General features: G+C 38.3%; 1 protein-coding gene across 14 annotated transcripts in view; it reads left to right on the top strand.

Annotated features, from left to right (window-relative positions):
• CDKL5 (cyclin dependent kinase like 5) overlaps positions 1-23929 on the top strand; it is a 135784-nt gene that overhangs the window by 70422 nt on the left and 41433 nt on the right. For all 14 annotated transcript variants that reach the window (XM_048066825.2, XM_066981255.1, XM_048066824.2 and 11 more), the window contains 5 exons: positions 5672-5717; positions 8772-8908; positions 11858-11978; positions 13152-13211; positions 18467-18557. In XM_048066825.2, coding sequence (XP_047922782.2) covers positions 5672-5717; positions 8772-8908; positions 11858-11978; positions 13152-13211; positions 18467-18557 — 455 coding nt within the window. The remainder of the gene's footprint in view (positions 1-5671; positions 5718-8771; positions 8909-11857; positions 11979-13151; positions 13212-18466; positions 18558-23929) is intronic.

The following is a 23929-nucleotide window of genomic DNA, read 5'->3' as shown; positions in this document are numbered from 1 at the left end:
CCTTCCAGCCCCACCTCCCTGCGGGCGTGTGGCCGAGCTTCGCTCTGGAGAGCCTCTGCCCCCACCAGAGGTGAGCCCCTTCATCCCCCTCCAGCTGGTGCCAGCTCTCCCTGCAGGCCCCACTGTGTGAGCCTGTGGATGCAGGGGGGCCGCTCCTTCGGCGTACACATTCCTCTTACGCTTGGGTGAAAAATGATGGCAGTTCATGATTCTCTTAAATGCATTGCAGGCGTTTACTCACAGCATTTACTCGTTCAAACTGACAACACAGTTGTTTTAAGTGCTTATGAAAAACATAGGTAAAGAAATCAAAAGAAACTGTTTCAATATGCTTGCATTTAAAAGTCTCTTTCCATCGCTGTACACACTTAAAGTTTGCTGACAAACCACTACCTAAAGGTTTCGGCCTTTCTTTTTATGCTTCCTCCCTCCGTGGAATAGCTGAGCTTTTATGCCTGGTCCTACTTCGGAATTTTCTAGTTGGTCCAGACTGGTTTAAGCGTTCCCGGCTCCTCATATTGTTCTTCTTTATCTAGGAGATGGTGTGGCCATCTTCTTTAAAATGGGCATGTTAAGTATATAAATCCTTGTTTTATTAAAAGTCTTCTCCTGCACTTAGATGGTTAGCAAATAACACTTCGCTTTCATGAGACATAAAATGGATTTGTGCTGATTCATTCTAGACGCTTCTTTTCAAGTAAACTCTCACATGTATGTGTTGGAGAAATTCTAATCAATTTTCCAGTAAGTAAAGGCATTCTGAAAGCTCAGACGTACTGTTCTTCATTATTTACCAGGGGATCTGTTTCTTCCTTAAAAAAGAAAAAAAAAAAAAAGACTTTTTGGATTAGGAAGTAATTTCCTGAAAGTCCTTCAATGCTAAGAGTAATATTTCATAGATAAACCTTTTTTTTTTTTGGTTGCTTTTTAAACTGAAAAATAGGAGAATCACATTTTTTCAAGTGAGAAATGTTCAGATAAAAACTGAGAAACACTTCTCAAGAGAAATTCCCAAAGTCTTTTAGGTATCCAAGAATACATAGCACTGTCATTGTGCTTAAAAGTGCCTTTAAAAAAAAATAAATAAAAAATTGAATTTATTATTTTGCACGTCTCTTTAACTTACAAAGAATATTCTAAGATAGTCACCAAGATTTTAAAAGTAATATCTGCAAAATTGCCAGCACCTGATATTAGAAATCTCGAGAAGACAGGATGCTGTCTTCTGCTCTGATAGTACTGTCTAGAGGTAGCGGTGTTTTAAGGCAGAATGCAAATGAAGTCAGAGCAGTGTCTGGAAGATGTCCTCAGGACCTAATTTAGGTGCAGTCAGTGATGCCTGTTACATCTCAAAGCTTGCATTATGGGTAGCTTGGCAAAAGCTTAAAAATGTTTGTAATGACGAATGTGACATTTATGATAAATCAATCAGTACTGATGAAGATGCTAATATTTTGTGTACTGGTTTGGAGAGTAACTTGAAAAAATGTTTTTGCTGGGTTTTTGAAGCTTCATTTTAAGCAACTCTTTAACAAAAATAAACACGTTATTCTCTTGTATGATGGGCTTCTGTTTGCTTCTCTGGTGATTATTTAGTATGCTGTGGTTTTCGCTGAAATCAAGATTATTGAAAGTTCTATCCTAAGCACTTAAATGTTGAAGATTATCATGCTTATGCAAGTTAAAGAAAAATGGTACTACTTTGTTCAGAAAAGGCATCGGCTGTGGAATGCATTTGGCTGTGGCTTTTTTTTTTTTCCCCTTTCCTGGACATTCACTGAAGTCTCAAACATTGAATCAGCGAGTAAGTTTTTCTACCTAGACAGTACGTTGACTGAACATGAGAATTTTCCATGCCAGGAGCTGGATACTGAGCTATAGTCTAAGGAAGGTATGCACAAGCAGGCTGAATGTTGTATTAACTGCACTCTTCTGTCCGTGCTTCAAAAAAGTCTTGAAAAAAGGGGGGAAAAAACACTTTTGAAAAGCAAAAAAGGTATTTTTAGAGAATTACAGTTTTGCTTTGGAGAATTTCAACTTGACGTGTTTTTGAGGAGCAGAGAGCCATATCCATAAAAGAGATGAGATTTCCAAAACAACTTTAAAGTAAAGGGTTAATTTCCAAAGTATTAGTTTGATCTGTAAAGATCAGCTTCCTACAGAAGCCTGAGTTTTCGCCGTTGAATTCCCTCATTGGTCAAAGTTCTGCTTTTCTCTGTATGCCTGATTCTGTCGGTCTTCTCAGGGGTTAGCAATGTGGCATCTGTTTGCTTTGTTGCTAGTGTCTGTCACTTGCTTGAAACTTCACGTAGGGCCTGTACCATTTGACAGCTCCATCATGTGTCTCCTAATCCAGTAAACATACTCTTACCACCATACTATATATCTGCAGAATCGTTCCATATACAAAATGTATTCTGTTTTTTCAATCTCATTCTTAGTTTGTGTAAGTGACAATATGTACATTTGTGGATCAACAACTATGCATTAGTTTGTTGCATAGTATACATATGTTGCTTATCTGCAGTATCATACAATGTATGGAGATAGAGTTCTTACTGCTTTCCTCCCCCCAGGAGGGATATTGCATGTATAGCTGACAAAGCTCACAATTTTTGAAACTGTCTTTTTAAAACCTGAATTTCTCTGTAAAATTCTGATGAAATTTGACATCCAGTTCAGAATTACTTGTGGTGATGGTAAATGGAGAAACAGGCAAACAGGATGTTTCGGATGCATTCTTCCTTTGGAAATTAGTTTAAACTGATCAGTGAGGAGCTACTATTGTTTATATTACCTCATATAAATTATTTAATTGGTTTAGAGCACTCAACCAGGAAATGGGAAACCTGCACTGAGCTTCAATTCTCTGTTCTGCCTGACAGCACTCCCAAACCCTGCTATTTTGGAGGCGTTTCAAGTCTTGGGGAAGTAAAAGAAGTTTTGACAAGCAGGTGCATCACATTAAAAAAAAAAAACCCACAACAACTATGTACAGTAATCAGATGGTCCATTTTAACTTTGTCGTGACTGCTTCATCAGTAACTGATTCCTAGAGAATACCACTTAGATACGATGGGATTCTCCAATAATCCTAGACAAGAATGTCCCAGCTTAAGAAGGAACAGGATGTTACTAGAGTAGCTCCTCAAAGTGCCTATTATCTAGTCTCATTTTGTTCTTATTTCACTTCAAGTTATTTAAATATAATACTCATTTTTTTTCTGGTTGTTTTTTAAGATAGGATATTTAATTTACAGGAAATCCAATGCAAAAGGAATTAATGTTATATATAAATTCTTGATTACTTCATTATGACAATATTAATTAGTTGTATGGAATAATACAATTGTTAAGGCTTTTCAAATGTAAATTTCTTCAACATTTTAGTATTTTGAACTGTCTGGATGACTTTTTTTCCAAATATGTTGCTAATGTGTCCAAAGTAATCACATTCGCTATATATGTCAGGGTCAGCAGAATAGTGGCACAGAACCACATGGACTATATTTTTTTGAATGGTGCAGAACTATTGTCTGTGTGAGGCAACAACTTCTAATTCCTACATTTCTTTCAGTTGATTTAGCCATTACTTTGAGAATGAAAATACAGCATTTTAATGGCTGCCAAAACATCTACAAATCTTTATTTTCCTTCAAGTGAAATAGGAATACAATGGTAGTGGATGAATTTGGGTCATCTGCAAAGTGGTGTATGCACACTGTCTAAACATCTTACAGTCAGTAGAGTCTTTTGAGGGCAGTTACAGTGCTCCTTTTCTGAACAGCCTTTCAGAGGCTTAATTAGCCAAAGTACCCAACGTTAGATACCAGAAGTCAAACGAGTTAAATACGCTCACCCTCTTAGCAGTGTTCTTTCATAGTGCTCCTAACTACTACTGTTATTATTATAGTTGGAGTTAATAAATATAACAATACTGTAACTTTGTAGTTACAATAGTCCATTCAGTTTAGTTCAGACGATTCGGTTTGTAAGCTTCCTGAAGCAAAAATATATGGGAACAGCATTTGACGTAAAAGCTATAGACAAGCCTTTCAGAATCATTCCAAACCTGAAATGCATATTACTGCCTCAGCTCTGACGTTCATTTCTTTTCTGTTCTGTAAGTTGGTTGAGCGATGTGTAGTTCTTGGACCTTTGTAGTATCTCAGCTGAATTTCTGTAATGGCCTTCAGATTAGACCAGCATGTATGAAAGAGATTTTGGTAGCAAAAGGGCGATGCATGTCTTCTCTAAGAGCTAGTAGCATCTGCTGAACTAACCTTCTTCAATGTGAAGTACATGTAGTTTGGTCACTTAAATCAATACACAACACAGTACTTCCTAGTTTTTCTGATAGATGTTACGAGCGATGGTCAAAGGATCATTTTCTCAACATGCAAATTATGCACATGTATTATAACCTTATGTTTGTTTAGGACAAACCACAGAGTTCTCTGCCTGGTAAAGTTTACTCTATTTTTTAATACTTCCCAACCATCAGCTAAAATATGAATATGCAACCTTATTGTTTTGGGGTTTTTGTTTGTTTATTTAAATTTGCAGTGGTATTGATTTTCATCTAGAGACTCTGTTCAGTATCTACAATAGTCTTTCCAGGTGTTTTTATTTTAAATGGCATCAGGTGTTTTACAGGTTCATATGCTGCAACAATTTGAAGTTAAAAATGGAATAGATATTTGTGTTGTTCAGTAACCAGTTATGCACATGTCATCAGATGTTCTAGAAAGGCTTAACTTCTTCATTGCTGTTTTCCAATGCAGCCTCTGTATGCTTTTAATAGTGGGATATTGTTATATTTTTGAAAACTGTGAAGTTTGGAAAAGGTGTGTAAGGTAGATCTAGCTTCTCAAATAACTCTGGTAGCCTACTGCCTACTTGCTCACATCCCCATATGCTGTGGCCTTAAATCTTCTTCCCCATCATCTTACTTAAAATTTGGGTGCTGCACCATCATATGAACAGATGTAATCATTTGGCCAGATGCAGTCATGTTCACATGAGAAGTGTCTCTGTTGAAGACAAAAAATGTGACCTACGATAACGTTTGGTGAGAACAGAGAATTACTAGAGGACAATTTTTTTTTTTTGAAAGTATGGAGAATTTATTTTCCCAAAATCACATTCTCTGCAGATATGTGAAATTTGGAACCCAGAAGCTTTTGGCATCCTAATATTGGATTCAGGTTACTTCAGGTCTCGTTGTAAGCCTTAGTCATGTCCTCATATATTACTTTCACTTCGGTTCACAAGGACAAGCACACACACTCATACTTCGGTCAGATAAAAGATTGTTTGACTTTCAGAATAATTAAGCACCAAGAATCACAGGAAGAACCACTGAAAATGTAATTGATATCTGGTACAAGGTATTTAAAGATTAATTTTGGATATTTAACTTTATTTTTCATGCTGGGGTACCTAATTGTGATGTCTGCTTACATGGATTTTTGTATTGCATTTAGCCTGATCGCTGAGATATTTACCGAGTTTTTATTCATTTTGGCTGGCATTGTCAAATTTCTCTGGATGCTTTTTTATTCTTTTTTCCTCTGATGCTTGGGGAGCAGGATGAAACCAACAGAAAAAAAAAAAAAAAAAAACGATAACAGATCTTGCTCATTTCACTTTGTTCACTTTTGCTTTACAGGAGACACATGAAATTGTGGCAATCAAGAAATTCAAAGACAGTGAAGGTAACCTTTTCTGCTGTGTAATCTTTCATGTCAATAATTACACTGTTAATAACTCTCCAGTTTAAATAAGAAGTCTAATATAGCAAGACATGATTTAAAATGATCATGATATATTAGCTCCGTGAATATTCAAGGCAATTGATCCTTTATACCTGCCTAGGGACTGTATTATACACTCTAACTAGAGAACTTTGAGCAACCTGGTCTGGTGGGAGGTGTCCCAGCCCATGGCAGGGGGTTGCAATTAGATGGTCTTTAAGGTCCCTTCCAACCCAAACCATTCTTTGATTCTAACTACCTTTCTTTCTTTCTACCTTTCTTTGGTGCATCTGTCTTAATATTGCTCAGATTGTGGTGCCACACCTGGCAGTATGACCTTGGAGAGCAGGGGTGATCAGAAAATGGCGAAAACTTGCCTTGTAGCACTGGCTTGTGGAGTCTTTGAACTTTATCAACCCTCATTCAGGGAGGGGATCTTAAACATTAGGGGGCTTGAAGGGATAAGCAGAGGAGATGGACAAGTGACTTAGAAGCACTGTGGTGCATGGAGGAGCTGGGGAGCTCTAAGGGGCCCATGGGAACTGGGTGGGGAGGCAGCAGTTCTGCTCTGCTCTCCTCTTCGTTCTCCATGGGGGAACTTGCTCCTTGTCCCCTTTCGCAGCGGCCTGTCTGTACTCTGCAGTGTTGCTGAGTTTGCTGAGAAGGAGAAAGAGCTGACTCCTGCAAGGCTTACTGTTGCTGGCAAAGTGGATGGCAGAAGGGAGGACGCATGGGCATTACTGCCAGTGCTGCACACGCCTGTTCCTCACCCAGGACTAGTAAAACCAGAGATCTGCACAAAACAGGACTGGCTTTTTGGCCTGCATGTGTTCACAACTGTGAAGCCCAGTACGCTGTCATAGGCAAAACTGGCAATCAGCTGCTGAGAGCAGCTGTCTACCTTGCACACATCAAAAGTTAGCCCTAATCCCTTATGGCCTAGCACAAACAGAAAGAGAAGCTGAGTGTGAAGTAATAAAAGGAGTAATCCCAGTCGGAGGTGATGTAGCTATAATCAGCCGTGCACCAAGGCTTTAGCTGAAAGCTCAACAGTCTAATAATGTAGTTTAAAGAAATAGCAGTCATTTTATTTTAGCAAACTTCCATTTTTGGTATTGTTATGGAATTGTGGATGGCCATGGAGGTGTGGTTGGTTACAAGGACTGTAATTTTCAAAGTCAGTTAGACACAGCAAATTCAGATTTGTGTCTGTCATTTCCTGCAATACAAACTCTCACAGTGCGGGTAATTTTGCCAGATGCTTGAAGGGTGTAGCTGATGAGTCTTCTGCTATTCAGAAATCTGTTTTAAATCCCCGTTAAAGAATGTAGATCGTTTAATTGTGGTGGCCATCTTGACCAGGTCATGAGATTACTTCAGAATCACATTTTGTACTTCATGTCAGCTGTTGAGTACACATCAAAGACAATGAATCTCAGTATTAAGCCCCAAACAGGATTATGATGTTAGACAGTACACCAAAAAAACGAAAACAAAAAATGCATCCTTGCCATTAGTTTTGTCTTTCCATGAGAATTACGTAATATGAGTTTACATTACTGATGACTGCTTTTCAGAGTTGTAGCTAGTTGTTTACAAGTTTCTGGAAATACGACAGAAGTTCTTTTGATAGATTTGATTCAGGCCATTTCACATCTGTCTTTTTAATATGGTGGTTCATTACAAATCTGAATGTACTGTAATTGTTTCTATTGCCATCTTTGTTTCACTGAATTTTTGCTGTTTGACATTTGCATGCTAAATGAGCTGGAAAGAGTGTGTCTAGTTTTAGAAGAAATTATGTAATCGGGCTGACGCAAGCCAACACTGAGCACTCAGTTTCAAAATGAAATGATTTAGATGGGTTTAAATTATATATATTTTTAATCAAAACATTTGTGGTGATAATATTCTCCTCTCTTCTCATGCTACTCTTAAATATTTTTTCTGTCTTCTGATGATGATTGTGTGCATTCACATGACCTGTGCTTTTTTCTCTCTGCTACAGACCTGTTTTTGATTTTTGCTTGCTTGGAAAAGCAGTTTCTCTTCCTTTTCTCTTATTTCTGTGTCTTTGTGGTACGTGACCTTCCAGTGGGATTTAGTTTTGATTTCATGCAGTCATATACCCTTCAATATTCCTCTGTTGTGGATAACAGTACTAAGAGATTAAGAATCTGTCTTCTACATGTGCATGGGCAAATTCGCTGAATTAATAGATTCTAATATACTCCATTTTATTTGATGGTTCATTGGTACTATCCTCTGGAACCCAGCCAGTTCAGAGTCACTAAACTCAGTAAAGTGCTTATTCGTCAATAAGCGCTATACAAAGCTTTAGTAAAACACTGTTGTTTTTTTTAAACAACTTTCAGACAACGAAACTGTCAAAACGATAGTTGAGTATCTTGACTTAGAATCACAGATTCAAGGCTTCATTTAATCAGTATTTGCTTTACTGCCCTCTGTGGCCACTACATTGATCTGCTTTTCTGAATTTCATTTAAAAGCCTTATGTGGAAACTTCAAGGACTTACCAATCTGTGCTTCTGCCTTAATTTGTCATGTTTTTTTGAGAATAAAATTACTTTAGAATCAAATAGATCTTTGTTGTTCAAAAACCAAAAATGTTTGCATTCTAGTGTTTCTGGTGAGAACGTAACTTTGTCAGTGTTTTGTGCATGTGATAATTATATGTGGGGTGGAGGATGTTTGTATCAGATAAAAATGCAAATTATTGCTTCTTATGAAGCATCTTTCCTGCCACTGGAAGTCACGATGGTAATGAAGGGAAGACTGTGAAGGTTACCTAATGAGAGCACAGCCATCAGCTACCTCTCTTTCAGTGCAGAACCAGCCAGGTAGCAGAGAGAGCCCACAGTGGAAAATAGGCCTTTTTCTCTGTAGTATCCAGAAACAGAGATTTTAATCAGGGATTCAAAATAAAGATTGATAACACTTCTTACTGATTTTTTAAATAATTTTTACTCTGTCACTTTTACTTCTGCACTCTAGAAAATGAAGAAGTCAAAGAAACCACTTTACGAGAGCTTAAAATGCTTCGCACTTTGAAACAGGAGAACATAGTGGAGCTGAAGGAAGCCTTCAGAAGAAGAGGAAAATTATACCTAGTATTTGAATATGTGGAAAAAGTGAGTTGAGTTTATACTATCCTTGCCACACTTAAATCATCAGCTTAATGGAAAAGTCTTTAAAATTATTTACACATTTAAAAATGAAACCATTATAATCTATGAAGAGGAACAGCAGAAAAACTAATATAATATGAATTGTATTCACCTTTACTGTGATAAAAATGGCATTGATAACTTTATTATTGTTTTTACATCATGTGTTGGTCTTTTAAAAAAAAAAAGTTCTTCCATACATGAACAAACATGTTCAAATTTTGTACACTGGAATACATATAATTTGAAGAAAATTTTCCATCCAAATACTTCATTTTTAATTGTAAAGTAGATTAGCTACCATATGTTATGCGTGTAATGAATTTTTGACATAATCTTTCAGAACAAGATCATAGATTTTTGACCTTAAAATCTGTTGCAGCTTTCTCGATCCCTGCCTGATAAAAAATAGGATTTTTGTTTGTATGTTTCTCCAACAAGTCCACTATCAACAGTTGCTTAGAGGTATTTGGCGAAGATCACTGTCATTATTTCCAATCCTGACCTCATTTGAAACAATTCCAAAACCTTCTTAGATTGGCCTACTGTTGCCAAACATCCTGCCCTGTTTCTAGGGAGAAACAACCTAGAAGAGATTGGTTCTCCGTTATTTTTTGCAACCTCTGCGGTGATGGTAGACCTTACCTCTGTATCCCAACCATTTAGTATTTCTTCATGGAAATAATCAGATGGTATTTGGATACAGTAAAACTAAATGCAAGCTTAAATATATGTATATATATATGTAGCTTTCATGAGATACTGTTCCCTTGATTGAAATTTTCATTTAATGAAAATTTCCTACCAATCCCTGCCAATGTGATGTTGCAGTACAGCTAGGTGCTAGTCCTTTTCAGTCAGTTCCTTCCTGTGTAAAGGTGCCCCTCCCTAAATACTGACTCGTCTACCTCAGTTTACAATTTACTATGTGGTATAACTTCATTGCATAATGTGAGGTGACCTGTTTTAGGCCACGGCTTGGCAGAAGTCATTTTTGTTTTTCACCAGGTTAGCAGCTCCTAATGTGGTGGATCTTAGCCGTAATGTTTGAAGCTTGACTTTTTTCACCCATATTCCTTGTGATTGTTCCAGATTTGTGTAATGTCTTTGATCACACACCAAGCAGAACATATATTTAATTTTCTATTATAGTTGAATTAGCTAAGCTCACCCTAGTAGTGGGTTGGAAGACCAGCATCAATAAAAGACATTAAATTTCTCTAACAAGAGCATATTTCAAAAAACGTTAAAGATAGACATTATGTGTCTAATGCCATTTTTGTTCTGAAATTGTTTTTATATGAATGACCATCTTTAGTTCCAGTTAAACTTCGCTTTCCATGACTGTTTCACGTTTTCAGATGTGTTGAGTAGTTTCCACTGGTTCTTATAGATGTCTATAAAACCATTCTAAAGACCAGGATGATTTCTGTATTTTCAAATGAGAAAGAGTAGAAGGAATTAAATAAAACATGGTACAATACACTAATATTTGTTTTAACTGGTGATGAACAGCATGTGTTCTTTAGGGAATCTTAGCACTGCAATACTCAAATCCAGATTACTTAAATTCACATTTAGTGTAATCTTCTTTATCCATTACCCTTAGTTAATGTCTTCATATAGGATTATGTCTTGCTGTGTTGATGTTACTATTTTCATTCATACTTCTAACGCTGACTTTTTGATGTAACTTGTCCAGAACTATAGGCCTCTGTGTGGACAAGAATCTGACAAATTAATACGGCTCCTTAACAGAAAATTCCTTTTCTGAGCTCTGAAGTGTTGCACTCAGCACATAAGTTTCAGTATTTTTTTCACAGACTGTAAAATTCAGAAATGTTTTCAAATATTAATAAAGTCTCTCACTTGTTTTCTATTTGTGTTTATTAAAATATATTACAAGGGAAACCTCACATTTTCTTATACAGCTAAAGAAAATGTTGTATCAAAGTTAAGGTAAACTTATTTTAATTGAAAAATCTGTACAAATGCTCAAATTCATAATAAAATGAGTTGTGTAAGGCAATATAGCCAAAATACTTATTTCCATTTCAGTTTTCATTAAATAATAGTCTATTCTGTCCTCAAGTGGGCTGCTGATGCCCATTATTCATTCAACTAAGATTTAGAGTACAAATTCCATTGTACGTCTAATTGTACAAAATCGGAGACATTTGCTAATATAATGGAAATCTGAATGTCATTTTTCAAAGAGGAAACTTACTATTATAAACAGTTTAATTTTGCATTGGTATATCTGTAAAATAGTTAATATGGGCATAGTTACTGTAATGCAAAGATATCTAGGGTCAATATAGCTGATAAATAACTGTAGGATATTTTATAGGTTACTGTTTATGCCCCTGTGAGGCATTTTTGTGTTATCTCATTTGCATTAGCGATATTGTGTTGCTTTAGGTTGCTTTTATCTGCCCATTCACATACAGACATGGTTTGTGATTAATCATAGTTCTGCTATGTGAAAGCCATAGAACTAGCTTATTAATTAAAAAAAAAAAAAGTATGTTAAAGTGTAGTAGGATATTTAGAAAATGCTCTGTTTTACTAATTTTTCATACAGCCACAGTGACTTGGTATTTCTATTTAAGCAACTTTCTGTATGTAAATGACTATTTAAAAGCTTTAGGATAATTGGTTTGATGACAGCTTTTTAAAGACTTGCAGTACATTTGTGGCTCACCTTTAAGGTTTATTGTCTTCACAAATGCTTTCTCTAGAATGAAAACAGCTTATCTGTGCTTATCATTAGAATACCCTCCCTGAGTGTTAAACTATTATTTTTTTCATAGTCAGAGTCAGTGGCTTATGTTGTTTTCAGAAGGCTGAAAATGAGTTGTGTTCTAGCTACTACAATATAACTTTTTGAAATAATGTCTTTTAAACATTTAGAATATGCTTGAATTGCTAGAAGAAATGCCAAATGGAGTTCCACCAGAAAAAGTGAAAAGCTATATCTACCAGTTAATTAAAGCAATTCATTGGTGTCATAAGAATGATATTGTTCATAGAGGTAAGTGTGTAGCTCTCCACATGGAAATAAGCCCGACTGAAATTTACTTTGTACCAAGAAAGAGATTATAGGTTGAAGTAATTTGCATTTAACATAAACATAAGCAATTGCTTTATGTCAACAACAGAGAGAAAATCTCTAAATTTGGCTGAGTCTTAAGCCTGCCACCTGACTTCATATTGCTTCAAAACTAAGTTCATCTACGTAAAAAGCTTGCTGTCCAGTATCTTTGGTGTACGAGTAAAGGTTATATTAAATGCACAATGAAGTAAAACTGAAGTACAAACATTGCCAAAGGAAAAGGAATTTTTAAACATTTCCTGGCACTCAGTCATTTCACTTCTGAATCCGATAATAGAATAGTAGTAGAAAATTAACCCAGAACTTAAAGCTTAGTCCCCTGTGCTTTACTTCTGCTTAAGGCAGTTCCTCCCAGCTCCTATGACTTAGGCTATGTATATTTACTTTCTCTCCTAAACTTCAAGCACTTGCAGTCCATATTTTGATGTGCAACAGTGTCTAGCTTTATGTAGTTTATTTAATTCATTTGTGTTTTGCTTTGTGGCTTTGAAAGAACAACTTTTCTTTCTAATTAATGTTTCCAATAAATTACAGTTCTCATACAATTTACTTATTGTATTTGAGACAGATCAAAATGTAGGCAAAAGTCTGAAATATTTTGTAAAATACAGTTTGAACAAGTATAACATACACAGATACTACAATATGTAGATAGGAATAAGGAACAGCCTTAAAACTAGAGAACACACTTTTTTCTAAAGAAATGGCAAGAAGTGCTCAATAAGGGTATCATAACTGAAAATGTTGAGCACGACACACCACAGCTTACTGATTAACTGGGTAATTCAATTGACATTTTTGGTATTATTTCATAATGTGCAATATTCTACATGATATTTTGCTCTCCAGGAATATCTGTAAGCAGCTTTTACCTTCCAATGTTTTGTTGGGAAACACTTTAAGAGACTTCACATGTCAGAAAGTTATTTCAGCATGTTCACAGATAGAATTGCTTTAGCTTGTAATGCTTTGTTTATGATTGCAGGAATATCTCAAAATACATTATTATTAAATAATATTGTTGGCAAAGTTCAAAATTAGGAGAAATTAACAGCTGTCTTTTCTTTTTTTCTTTGTTATTTGATGCTCTAGATATCAAACCAGAGAATCTCTTAATAAGTCACAATGATGTTCTGAAGTTGTGTGACTTTGGTAAGTTCAATAGATAGGTTTCTTATTACCTTTTTAAGGAAAATCTCTTGCAGTGGATTTTTTTGCCTTACTGTTTAAAACCCTTTTAGTGGTCATTACTTACTCAGATTTGTGGCTGTTACTTAAATTTGAAAGATCTATGGGCTTAATTTGCATACTTTGGAAATACTGTTACCATATCAGTGGAAATACTGCAGTTGTCTCTGCCTGTATTTGACAGGGTTTTTACTAGCACTGGTACGGGCACTCAAGAAAGAACAGCACAGATGATAAACTGATTAGAAGGCTAGCAAAATTATAGATTCATCTGGCCTGCATATTAAAAGAAAAGATGGTTCTTGTTCTTTAAAGGCAAAATATATTTTTATATACTTTTTAAACCATTGGCTTTCATGGCCTGTTAGGTGTATAGTTACAGATCAGTTTTTATACTTGTATTAATCAAAGAATCATGTATCAACATATGATTAATGGCTGAATGGCTGAAGGATAGAGTCAGAGTGGTACAGGCACTGTTAACTTTCATATTTCCTGACTTATCAATACCTGTTTAATGTCAGCTTTAAGTCTTTGAAGAATCAGCACCCAACTACAAGACAAACTTTGCCCATGTGAGTAATCCCCAGAAGACAGCAGGGTGGCATATACACTGTTCCAACAATCTCTATTTTTATTCTAAATGCTACATAAACACAGAATAAAATATTGTTCCCTCTAAAAAGCTTACAGTTTGGCTTGGTGAAATAAAATTCAATTCCATGCTGCTACCCAAGGGCACTTTTCATGAGAGCACGTTGAAAGCTGTCATTTCAAACCTCTGCAATTTTGAATGAAAAGAGGAACCACTGAAAAAAAATAAATAAATTGCAGTAGGTTTTTAGGAACACAGAAAAAGTATTTGTCTTTGCAGTGCTGCTTATTTCTTTCAATCCTAAGGGTATTTTTGCCTAAGCGTTCAGCACCAGCAAGCGTTCCAGGAAAAGCTTTAGAATATTTGGTCCACGTGAGTTCTTTGAACTGAGGGCATCTGACAGCATGCAGTGGTGCTGTTGGCGGTGCCTGCAGTGCCTTGGCCCTCTTTCTGGCCAGGGACTTACCACCTGCCCCTACGCGGCCACCCTCTCCTGACAGCTTAGGCCCTTAGAGTCCCCCAGGGTTGCCGGTGCTGTGGTGGGCGGCAGGGGCCGGCAGTGTGCCCGTTGGCCCCCAGGCTTCAGCTTTGGGTGGGTCGGGGACCCATTTGCTGCCTCACGCACAGCTCCGCAAACAGTCAGCAGACAGCGCCTGCCTCTTGACCAGTGTGTGCTCCAGTCAGGACTAACGGTGTCGTCAGCAGGAGCAGCCGGTGGTGGTGCTCCCGTCTTCCCTCCATCTTCGTCCTCCAGAGAGCGAGGTTTACCACTAGAGCTGGCACGTGCCTTCAGCTGAGCGCCCCTTGTGCACCAGAACGTGTATCAGCAGCCTTTGTGCTTTGCACTGAAGGAAAGTAGAAAGCCAAACAAGCTGTACAATAGTGTTTTGGACAGCAGTTTTCTCACCAGATAGAGAAAATGTGAATTCTGTCAGTGGAGATGTTCTGCATTGTCCATAGGCTTGCTCATGTCATACCCTCGAGGCAGATTCTCCTTCTGCTGTTGGAAAAGAAATGCAACCCAGAAGTCCTTCTGGTGCTCAGCAGAGCCCTGAGGAAGAAAATTGGAAGAACGTCTGTTGTTATTGTTCACATGGATTAGTCTGAATTTGCTATAGTTTTGGAGTCAATTTCAAATTCCAAGCAATACTTACAATTTGGGATCAATTTTAATTTTTTAGCCATGTTGCTAATTGACGTTCCTGTTAGTAGCTTAAGTTATTACTGTAAAAATAATCTGTCAGAGATATTAACCACAAGAGTGTTTCTTGCATATGTACAGATTGGGATATAAGAATTTGCCCTATAACATGATTTAACATATGTTACCTGCCTACCTAACTTCATTTCTTGGAACACAAGTACTTGTCAAGTACAGTGCCACATTCCTTATGTGACAGCAACAAATGCAAGTAAAAGGTCTGTGCATCAATCCCAACGCAGACATTGCAGTAATTGGGTATTCTGGAATAGCCCAGTGGACAAAACACTTTGAGTAGAAAAAAAAAAAAACACATAATTTTTTAACAAGATAGTTCTTCATAATCCTTGTGCCACGTTCTGTACGTACCGTACCAGAAAAAATGGGGTTGAATGTGGTGCTTGCCTGGACACATGTTGTGTGGGTGTCATTTCTGCCAATAGAAATGGGAAAGAGAACAGCACAAAATGCCGATTACAGCAGATGCATCTGACTTGTTAGAAATTGGTAGGCATTCTGTTTAGTATGCTTGCTGTTTCAACACCAGGGCTTCAGAATTACTTGTTTTAAAAATCTCTTGATTTCTGTATGATACATGAGCACAGAAATCATGAAACAGGGCTGGAAAAGACCTCAAGAAATTCTCTAGTTCTTCCACCTACTCAAAGAAATGATTAAGCCTGTTTGTGTCATTCCTGACAGGTTTTGCTTAGCTTATTCTTGAAGATCTCAGTAATGCATGTTCCTTAGTGTTCCTAGGCACCTATTTAAGTCCTTGCATGTCATTAGGAGGTTGGACTTAGATAATCTTTGAAGGTCTCTTCCAACTGAATTATTCTATTCCTTTAATGTTAGAATTCTTTACTTTAATTTACATGTGCCTTACTTCTCTGTAAGAAACTGCCAATCTTATGAACTCCTTTTTCCCTCACACCTTTTACCTTGACATCTACCCTCCTCTCCTATGAGTTGTTTAAAGTCCTTTCTTGAAATCTCGTTTTTATTTTCGTTGTTTGCCTTCCTTGCATTGGTATACAAGCTCTGTTGCTTTCATAGCTGCTCTCACCCAAATCACTTTCCATGTTCATGTTCTAATCTATTTCTTCTTGCTGTTTAGAATTTGGTCAAGTCTTCTGCCTAATTACCTTCTCTTATGTTTTGTGTCAAAAATTGTACCCAATACCTCAGCACAGTTTGGAGGTAGGGTCAGTAAGCTAGCTTTGCCACAACAGAAAAGTAGCAGTTATTCTGTTAGAAAGGTTTTATGCTTTCTTGAACTATCAATTTTGTCCATCATTTTTCATCATGGTGACATAGTCAGAGCAGCAGTGTATCCATAAGGTGGTTTCTTACACACCTGACAATATATAGATGCCACTGAAGATGACACTGACTTGTTGATGCTCTGGTGCACCTGGGCTGGTGGGCTGTTGCTGTACACTACTCCATGGGCTGCTGCGATGTGATCATTTGTATCATGTGGCCCCTTTATTTTTCTCCCCTCGTTCAGGCTGGGGCTTCCCAGTTTCGGCTGTTCCATTTCTTCAGGATGGCTCTTGGTTATTTTCCCTCTCGTGTTTAAAAGCACAAATGGAAGATTTTTCACTGACCAGATTAATCAGATGGGTCATGTAATGTGAAACAGAAACAGGGCTGCCTAAGCAGTTCTAAATATAGCAATGTTTAGAAATTTACCCAAAAGTTAAGTTAGTTTTAAGTAATTAAAAAAAAAAAAATCCTTTCAAGTTTTCTTCTAGCAGCATCAGTAACGATCAACAGAACTGTGGGAACATATGAGAATTATTTTTATTTTGGGATGACTTTGAAATATCTTTTCCTCATTGTAAATGCCTTTCCATTTACTAACTTTTGAAGGGAGAGGTATCTTAGAATTAACAGCTGTGACCTATGTCAAAAACAAATACATTGTTTTCTCTAACCACTAGTCCAATAATAGTCTTTGCACCCAAACCTTTACTCCAATTTGGAGTAAATTAGTGTAACCATAGGGAGCAGTGGGGCTGGAGTCCTTCACTAATGCTGCCAAGTGAGATACACTTTCAGAATACTAAAAATAAATCAATAAATAAATGACAGCCTTACAAGCATAGTTGTGTGGGAAAATCACTTTTGGCAGCTTCTGCATAAGAACTCAGGAATAAAGAAAAATGACTTGCATTTAAGTAGCACTTATTGATTCTGAAAATGAAATTATGCTTTATACCTCTGCAAGACTTTGTACTTTTTATTCTTTCTTCATCGCTCATGCAATAATGGAAGGACTCCTAGTGGTTTCACTGAAGTGAGTTTTCGACCAAGTTTAGTGCTACATCCTAGTAAGAAAGCATTTTGAAAATGTTGCTTCTGTATTTCAGTCCCAAAAATTTGATCCAGTTTGAGGTCAATTTCAACAGCAGAGACTTGCTGTTGAGATCTGTCTGAACTCTTACCTTATTATTAATTACTTGTTGGAAAAACAGTAAGATGCTTGATACTTTACCAAAAACAGTGCTATCAGCTGCCCTAGAGTACTTCTACATGAAGAATCTAGTAATGTCGTTACTGTGCTGCTCAGCTCACTTTTTATAAATGGAGAAGAACGAAAACAAAATTCAACTTATTCCTACATCTGGATTTTTCAGTATATGCACTCTTCTCACTGTTGATCTTGTTAATTGTTATACCTTAAGACAGAAGTTGAGTTTTGATAGAATTGCAAATAAGTTGACAGTTTTTTGGTTCTTAATAGAATGATGTGGAGGAGGAAGTTAATTTGGACTTGGTTTTTGATCCTAATCCACTGAGAGCCTTGTTATCAATATAATGCTAAAGCAGATGGGAAGCTCACACTTGTGGAGTGACGTAAATGCAGAAATAATGTCATTTTGCTGATCTTTGGTAGAGTCCTGCCTTATGTAGTTTGGGAGAGATTGCCCCATTTTTTGCCAAGAATAACATAGCTGCTTGACCACATGAGAAAATGGAATGCAGTGAGACTGTAGTAGTTAAGATCAATGACTAACGTGTCTACTTGTCACGCATATGGTAAGTTTCTGCTGTTATGAATGCTCTTCTGCAAACAGTATTTCACAGTGAAATTTAGTGGCTCAATAACATGCATGGCATACTGACAAGTAACTTTTACCAGTCTGTTCCATTATGGTGAAGTACCAAACATAATGGCAAAACACCATAGATTTCTGAGGACAGTACACAAGTAAAGTAGTCATTAAAGCAGACATTCTGCCTTTCAGTGTTGTATCAATAAAAGGTTGTGTTTCAGTAGATGAGCAGTCCCTGGAGACATTCTGCGCTAAACAATTTACTTCTGTTTAAATAGATGTGACCTCTTACCTCCAAAATCATTGGGGGTATGCATATTTACTTAAAATAGAATACAATCTTTTGCACTTGTTTCGACAGGCTTTGCTCGTAACCTCTCTGAAGGAAGCAATGCTAACTATACAGAATATGTGGCTACCAGATGGTACCGCTCACCTGAACTGTTGCTTGGGTAAGTACAGTTTGTAGAGCAACCATGATAAATCTTGGCTGATTCTATGCATTTTGTCAAGCACCTTTTATAAAATTTGCCAGTGGAGAACTGTAGTTGATTTAAAGGGAAGATTTCTAAAGACTGCCACATTTTCATTTATGCTTGTTGGTTGGCATGAGTCATTGACATGTTCACCTGTCTTGAACTGAATGGTATTTAACTGACTAAAAGATGAAGCTGAATTGTCACAAACCTACTTCAGATGCTCCTCCCCTTGATGTTCCGTTCAAAAGATGTTTCTATAGTAGTCTTGTATTCTGAAGTGTTCATTTTGTTAGCCTCATGTTGGACATTGCATAGTATTGGCAGTGCAGCTTTCACCATGTTACACTCCTAGTTCTCTTTATCCTTTAGGTCAAAACTATGGTTTGGCTTTCATTCCCAGTTGCTCTTTACCAGCACTGCTGAAATGGTAAGAGGAAGGGTACTAGCTTCTTAAGTTTTTATAAGTACCACCTCTTAAGAGCACGGGAACGGGCAATTTGAAAGTTTTCAAAGTGAAGCAGGCAAAGTAGAGGGCTGGCCTGGATGAGTAGGGATCATCTTCTAGAGCTTAGGTGGAAAAGGAAAATGTATGGATGCTGGAAACAAGGTCTGGTGACATGGGAGGACTACAAAGATGCTGTTTCCCGTTGTAGGGACATAAGGCGTGGCCAGAGCTCAATTAAAGTTGATGCTGGCCAAGGGCTGTGGGGGCCAATAAAAAGGGCTTTTTTTAAAATACATTAGCAACAAAAGGAGGACCAGAGAGAACACTGGTCTGTTACTTGATGAGGATGTTCACCTTACAAATAGGACTGTAGATGAAGCAGAGACATTTAATACCTTCTTCTCTGTCTTTAACACTAGTGATGGGCCCTGGGACTCCCAGATCCCTGAGTTGGAGGACCATGACTGCAGGAACAATAAACTCCCAGCCAACTCCAAACTTGTGCAGGATTTGTTGCTTCAGCTGGATGCACAAAAGTCTATGGGGCCTGATGGGATTCATCCCAGGGTACTCAGAGAGCTGGTTGCTGTCATCATGAGACCTCTCCCAATTATTTTTCAGCGGTTTTGGGAATCTGGAGAGGTCCCAGTTGACTGGAAGCTGGCAAATGTTGTCCCAGTTTTCAAGAAGGGCAAGAAAGAAGACCCTGGTAATTATAGGCCTGTCAGTCTCACTTCAGTGCCTGGTAAAATTATGGAGAAGATTTTTCTGGGAGTTTTTGAAAAACACTTGAAAGATAATGCAGTCATTGGTCATAGCCAACACAGAGGGGAAAGTCCTGTTTAACATAATTTCCTTTTATGACAAGATTACTTACCTAGCTGACCAAGGGAAACCAGTTGATGGAATCTTTCTGGATTTCAGCAAAGCTTTCTGAACTGCTGCTTGCAGTATCCCTTAGAAAATGTCCAACATGCAGCTAGAAAAATACGTAATGCAGTGTGTGAACAACTGGCTGACAGGCTAGGCTCGGGGGTTATAGTGAATACGATTACATTAGGCTGGCAGTCAGTCACTAGTGGGGTTCCGCAGGGCTTCATTTTAGAGACATTTCTCTTGAATGTTTTTGCAAATGATCTGTATTCAGGACTCAAATGCATACTAAGTAAGTTTGCAGATTACACAAAAATAAGAGGAGCTGTTGACTCTCTCGAGAGTAGAGAGGCCTTGCAGAGAGAGCTTGACAGACTAGAGGGCTGGGCAATCACCAGCCACATGGAATCTAATGAGCAAGTGCTTGAGTCTGCATCTGTGATGGGACAACCCTGTCTGTACAGACATAGTGGGGAACAAGAGGCTGGGGAGCGGCCTTGTGAAATGGGAGACGGGGGTTCTGGTTGACAGCAAGTTGAATACGAACCAACAGTGTGCCCTGGCAGCCAGAAGGGCCAACCGTACTCTGGAGACATCAGGGACAGCACTGCTAGCCCATCAAGGGAAGGGGATTGTCCCGCTCTGCTCTGCTGGTGTGGCCGCACCTCAAGTACTGTGTGCGGTTTTGGGCACCACAGTGTAAGAAAGGCATTAAACTATCAAAGTGCCTCCGGAGGAGGGACACAAAGATGGTGAAGGGTCTAGAGGGGAAGATATATGAGGAGCAGCTCAAGTCACTTGGTTGTCATCCTGGTGTTGGATGTGAAGGTTTCCCATCCGCGGCGTGACTCAGCGGATGAGCGCAGAGGCTTTCCAGCCATCCTCACCCAGCCGTCTGCTTCCCCTGAGCTCTCCTTCCATGTATCCCACTCCCACGGAGGCCACAGCAACCCCAGGGCTCAGCCGGCTGGGGCATGGCCCGCAGGCTTCTTCCCTGTCCAAAGAAACTCCCAGGAGAGGATTCATCTGCCCTGGGCACGTGTCAGCATTTCAGGTTTTCCACACCATCCCTCAGTTTTGTCAAGATTCTTAGGTCTGCCACAGTATAAAAAGGACAGAAAACTATCAGAGAGTGTCCAAAGGAAGGCTACAAAGATGGTGAAGGGTTGGAGGTGAGGACGTATGAGGAGCGGCTGAGGTCCCTTGGTTTGTTCAGCCCAGAGCAGAGCAGGCTGAGGGGAGGCCTCATGGCGGCCTGCAGCTCCCTCACGAGGGGGGCGGAGGGGCAGGCGCTGAGCTCTGCTCTCTGGGGACAGCGACAGGACCCGAGGGAACGGCATGGAGCTGGGACTGGGGAGGGTCAGGCTGGGTGTTAGGGAAAGGTTCTGCACCCAGAGGGCGGTCGGGCACTGGGACAGGCTCCCCAGGGCAGTGGTCATGGCACCGAGCCTGGTGGAGTTCAAGGAGTGTTTGGACAATGCCCTCAGATACAGGGTTTGATAAAAATCAATTCTTTTTTGTGATGCTGTGGGGATCCAGGAGTTGGACTCGATGATGCTTGTGGGTCTCTTCCATCTCAGGATGTTCTGTGATTCTGTGATTTTATAACTGGTCGGGAAGAATTTGTTGAAGAAGACTACATGAATCATTTTATTAAAGCATTGAGAAGTTAGTTTCATGTTGTTTGTGAAAGCAGTAGTTGCATGAGTAGCCTTATCTGGGCAGTTTAATTTCACTCTTTTATTAATCTGTAAAATTAACATTTTACTACTTCACAATGTTGAACAGATTTTCAGGTATTGCATGAACAAATTCAGAGGACCTAAAAGGGCAAAAGTAGTTGGAAATGTATTTCTTGTGGTCTTTCCATTGCTATCAAGTTTACGGTGTGTTTTTCTATACTGCATGAACGCTGATAAAATGCAATTCCTGAATGTATAACATATACATACAGGGATATTCTAGAAGTAAGGAATTGGCAGCCACAGGAGCAAACAAAAAAGTACTGGTCACTTAGATTCTTTAACCAAAATGTTGCATGCTGCTGAGAAACAGATCTTTGTTGGAAACTTTAGTTAGCACTGAACCAAAGAATAGACATTTCTTGAATATGTAAAGCATTGGATAATAAATATTCTTTCAATAAAGTCATGCCAGTATTCCCAGAGCTGTGCTAAGCTTAATCAAATTGGTATGCAGTTGTGTTGTTATATGCAGAACAGTATGTTAAAGTTGCCCTTAAAAACCTCAAAGCTCAGGTTTTCATATTTTGGAGAAGACAGATATAACTGAACTTCCAGCAAAGTGTGTGTGTGTACGTGTACACATACGACATACACATTCTCACAACTTGGAAAGAAAGCATCAATCATGGCCTTTTCACTTTTACAGCATTTCACACTTTGTCTATAGTCATAATTAAGATTTAAGAGGAAAGACATGAAAAACTTGACAGACATGGTATTAGTATGACCTGCAGTTTTCAAAACTATTTGATTAACAAAGGAAATTTATCAGGAATCATGTCTGTATGTAATTGGCTAAACTTGATTAGCTTGTAGAGGAAGGGGACGGAGGTATGTGTATTTAGTTCATATGACTTCAACTTTGCTGGCGTATGTTTTTAATGCCAAGTTTTTCTGGCTTAACGTGATGTCTTTTTCTTGGCAATCTTGTTCTTGTTTTGCAATCAGCTTATCCATCCTCCCACCCCCTGCACTTTACCAAATCTTTATAAACATCTAATACTGGAAAGTCTTCCCAGGATTATTAAATATTTATATTTCACCAAATTTATTTTTACTTTTTCAAGTTTTAATGTGTCCCAGAGAGGTTTCTCTTTTGTAATAAAGTTCAAGTACTTAAATTTCCTGAGGAAAGAAAATGCTGCCTAGTTACTCACAGAACATCCAAAATCTACTCACTTTGAAGAGCCTCAGGTAACTGTTAGTGGAGGGCTCTGTACTCCTTGATGACAAAACATTGCTAAAAGCTAGTGGATTTTAGCATACCATATTTCTAGATGATAATATGTTTTGGAGAGTCTAAGTTGTGCCGCAGTAGACTACAGTACTCCTGATTAGTAGTTTCATACAGGAGTTACTTCATTTATCCAGCCACCTCATTCTTGCATCGCTCGTCTGTTGTGATCTGGAAGGCTGATTCTGACAGTCAGTAGAAGAGGAGTCTTGAATCTGACTTTCCAAATGAAATAGTTGAAGTTTACTCTGCTGCTTCCATAAGAAATGAGTGTTTTCTGTTCGACTACGGAGCAAATAATGGAAACTTCCTAAATTGTGATTCAGGTTACTGCATTTGTGTTAGCATGGAAGGGTAATGGTCCCTGTCTCAAAGGAGTTTTAGCCCATTCCTCAGTTGTAACCCTAGCTGATTCTCCAAGGCCCTGGTCTACAGCAGCATAGCTTTTTCCAACTTCACGTCTCACGGTGGAGAAGCGTGCCTTTTAAAGGGTTACAAATTTAAAAAGTGCTTGTTTTTCTGTCGTAAAAAGGTCAGGTTTTTTAGTTAGACTCTCACAAACTGGTTTTCTAACAGATCCTCAGTTTGTCAGTGGTCATTTCATTGTCAGTGGTCTATTCCGATGGGGGCAAACTTTGAATTTGTGACGATTCCATTTGTCTGGGTACTGCAGTGTCTCATGTCAGATTCTGAAAGGCAAACAGTTCTTGAAATGTTGGTGTCCCATTTCAGCCTTCCTGGCTACCTTTAACTCCTGCAGTATGCATCTCAGTGGGCCTGTGATTTCACCTAGGCTATTGTCCAGCTAGAAAAGCTCTCTTGCCTTAACCTAACTAAATTATCTCAAGGGTTACAGCGTTCTCTGATCAAGTGCCCTCCCCATAAAGTGAAGTAACTAATCATGAGTGGTTGCAAGCAGGGAAAAGTCAGTTTTTTTCTTTAATCTAAGGGTACGCTCTCCGTAAACACCTTTATCCATCAGCATAAGGAAGGAATAAAGGGAATAGATTTAGGATAGGATTTATCAGCTGCAACTCCAGAAATAGGC

The sequence above is a fragment of the Anser cygnoides genome, chromosome 1 (genome assembly GCF_040182565.1).
Source record: "Anser cygnoides isolate HZ-2024a breed goose chromosome 1, Taihu_goose_T2T_genome, whole genome shotgun sequence".
Lineage (NCBI taxonomy): Eukaryota > Metazoa > Chordata > Aves > Anseriformes > Anatidae > Anser > Anser cygnoides.
This window is presented reverse-complemented; position numbering and strand designations above follow the sequence as displayed.